This window comes from Dasypus novemcinctus, chromosome 12, assembly GCF_030445035.2.
Source record: "Dasypus novemcinctus isolate mDasNov1 chromosome 12, mDasNov1.1.hap2, whole genome shotgun sequence".
Classification (NCBI taxonomy): Eukaryota; Metazoa; Chordata; class Mammalia; order Cingulata; family Dasypodidae; genus Dasypus; species Dasypus novemcinctus.
In genome coordinates, this window is record NC_080684.1 from 104710491 (window position 1) to 104712482 (window position 1992).

Below are 1992 nucleotides of genomic sequence, written 5' to 3' on the forward strand. Positions count from 1 at the left end.
TAAGAGTGTTCACTACGCCATACGGTCTCATGTTTCAGCCTTTAGCTTTCTTTCGGTGACATATGCAATCCTAAGCTTCCCCTTTCAACCACTATCATACCCATGTACTAGTGCTGCTAATTACTTTCACTATAATGTGCTATCATCAGATCTTTTATCCATTTCCAAACATTTGCAATCACCTCATTACAAATTTTTCACAAATTAAGCCTCAGCTCCCAATTCTTTACCCTCATTTAATTCATATTAGTGGGATCCTACAATATTTGACCTTTTGTGTCTGGCTTGCTTTACTCAACAAAATGTCCTCAAGGGCGGCCGGAAGCGGGGGCGGGCCCTCGCAGCGACCAGAAGTGGGGGCGGGCCCTTCCGGCGCGAAGGCCCACGGAGCGACTCCGCGGCTCATGGCCGGGTGCTTGAAGCTGGTGTGCGCTTCCCTTCCACATCAAAGGTTCCACACCACCGTGAGTCGCCACAAAGCTCGGACGAGCGCTGAGCATCTGTGGCTAACGCGGCATTTCAAGGACCCATTCGTGAAGGCTGCAAAGGTGGAAAACTATCGCTGTCGAAGTGCCTTCAAGCTTCTGGAGGTGAACGAGAAGCATCAGATCCTGCGCCCTGGTCTGCGGGTGTTAGACTGCGGGGCAGCCCCTGGGGCGTGGAGTCAGGTGGCTGTGCAGAGAGTCAATGCTGCAGGCACAGCACAACGGAAGCAGCCCCAGAGGTTTCCAGGTCTGTTCCCTGAAGCCCTATGGCTCGTGGAAGTCCCGCTGGCCCTGCCTGCATCTGGGGTGTCAGACCCTGGGTCAACCCACGGATCAGGGTGTAACTAAGGAACACCCTCGTTGTTCCCTTAGATCCCGGTGCTCCTGTGGGCTTCGTGCTCGGGGTAGATCTTCTACACATATTCCCCCTGGAAGGAGCAACTTTTCTGTGCCCTGCTGATGTGACCGATGTGAGAACCTTCCAGAGAATCCAAGAATTGCTTCCTGGCCAGAGAGCAGATGTGATTCTGAGTGACATGGCACCCAATGCCACAGGGATTCGGGCGTTTGATCATGACAGGCTCATTGGCCTGTGCTTGTCCCTTCTGGATCTGGCTCCAGACATCCTGCAGCCTGGGGGAACATTCCTTCGTAAATCCTGGGCTGGCAGTCAGAGCCATCGGTTACAGAGGAGACTGACCGAAGAGTTCCGGAACACAAGGACTGTAAAACCTGAAGCCAGCAGGAAGGAGTCATCAGAGGTGTACCTTTTGGTCACGAACTACAGAAGAGTAAAGGGGTCTTCGAAGGAGTGAAAGATTGATCTGTCCTTCCCACAGTGGTGGCTAGGCCCTCTGTAACTCCAGATGGGGCCGAGCTATACCTCAAGACTGCTGGGGGAGCTGAGCTGTGGTCTCGGAGATGCAGCAGGACACTGGGGAGACCTTTTCCTTTTAAACCCAGAAAAGGACAAAACTCTGTTCAAGAGCCATGGTCGATGGTTTAAAAATGTCTATCTCGATTTATGAAGAGAACGTTATTGTGAAAAAGAGAGAGGTGAAGATGGTAGCATGCAATGAGACTGACTCCGAGGGAAGGATGAAAAGTGGCCCAGCGAGCAGAGGTGCAGACGCTTAGCTTTATGCACCTTCATCTTAGTCCTTAGACTAGCAGACAGGCTGTCCAGCCTCGCTGGGAGAACGCAGCACACGGGTCTCTAGGTGTTATTTTGACTGCATAGCGTAATGTAGGAAAATGAAATTTCAATCTGGGGGTTCAGTCCTACCTCTCTGGTGAGTAATCTGAAAATGCATCCATTTTTCAAGCAGAGTGCCTTCCCAGAGCAATTACGGAAGACGCTTGGTATGAATTTATGTGTGGGGTGGGTGTGCTTTGTTTCTTGCTGGAAATAAATATTGCTGCAATACTGCAGGCTCCAAACACCCATAAAGGTAATTGCCAAAGCAAAAAAAAAAAAAAAAAAAATGTCCTCAATGTTCATCCATGT

General features: G+C 50.6%; 1 protein-coding gene across 1 annotated transcript; it reads left to right on the forward strand.

Moving 5' to 3' along the window:
* Positions 1-395: 395 nt before the first annotated feature.
* LOC139440131 (rRNA methyltransferase 2, mitochondrial-like) lies at positions 396-1300 on the forward strand. Its single transcript, XM_071218743.1, has 2 exons — positions 396-700; positions 856-1300. The coding sequence occupies exons 1-2, from the start codon at positions 405-407 to the stop codon at positions 1298-1300; spliced, it is 741 nt and encodes a 246-aa protein (XP_071074844.1). The 5' UTR covers positions 396-404.
* The last annotated feature ends 692 nt before the right edge of the window (positions 1301-1992 follow it).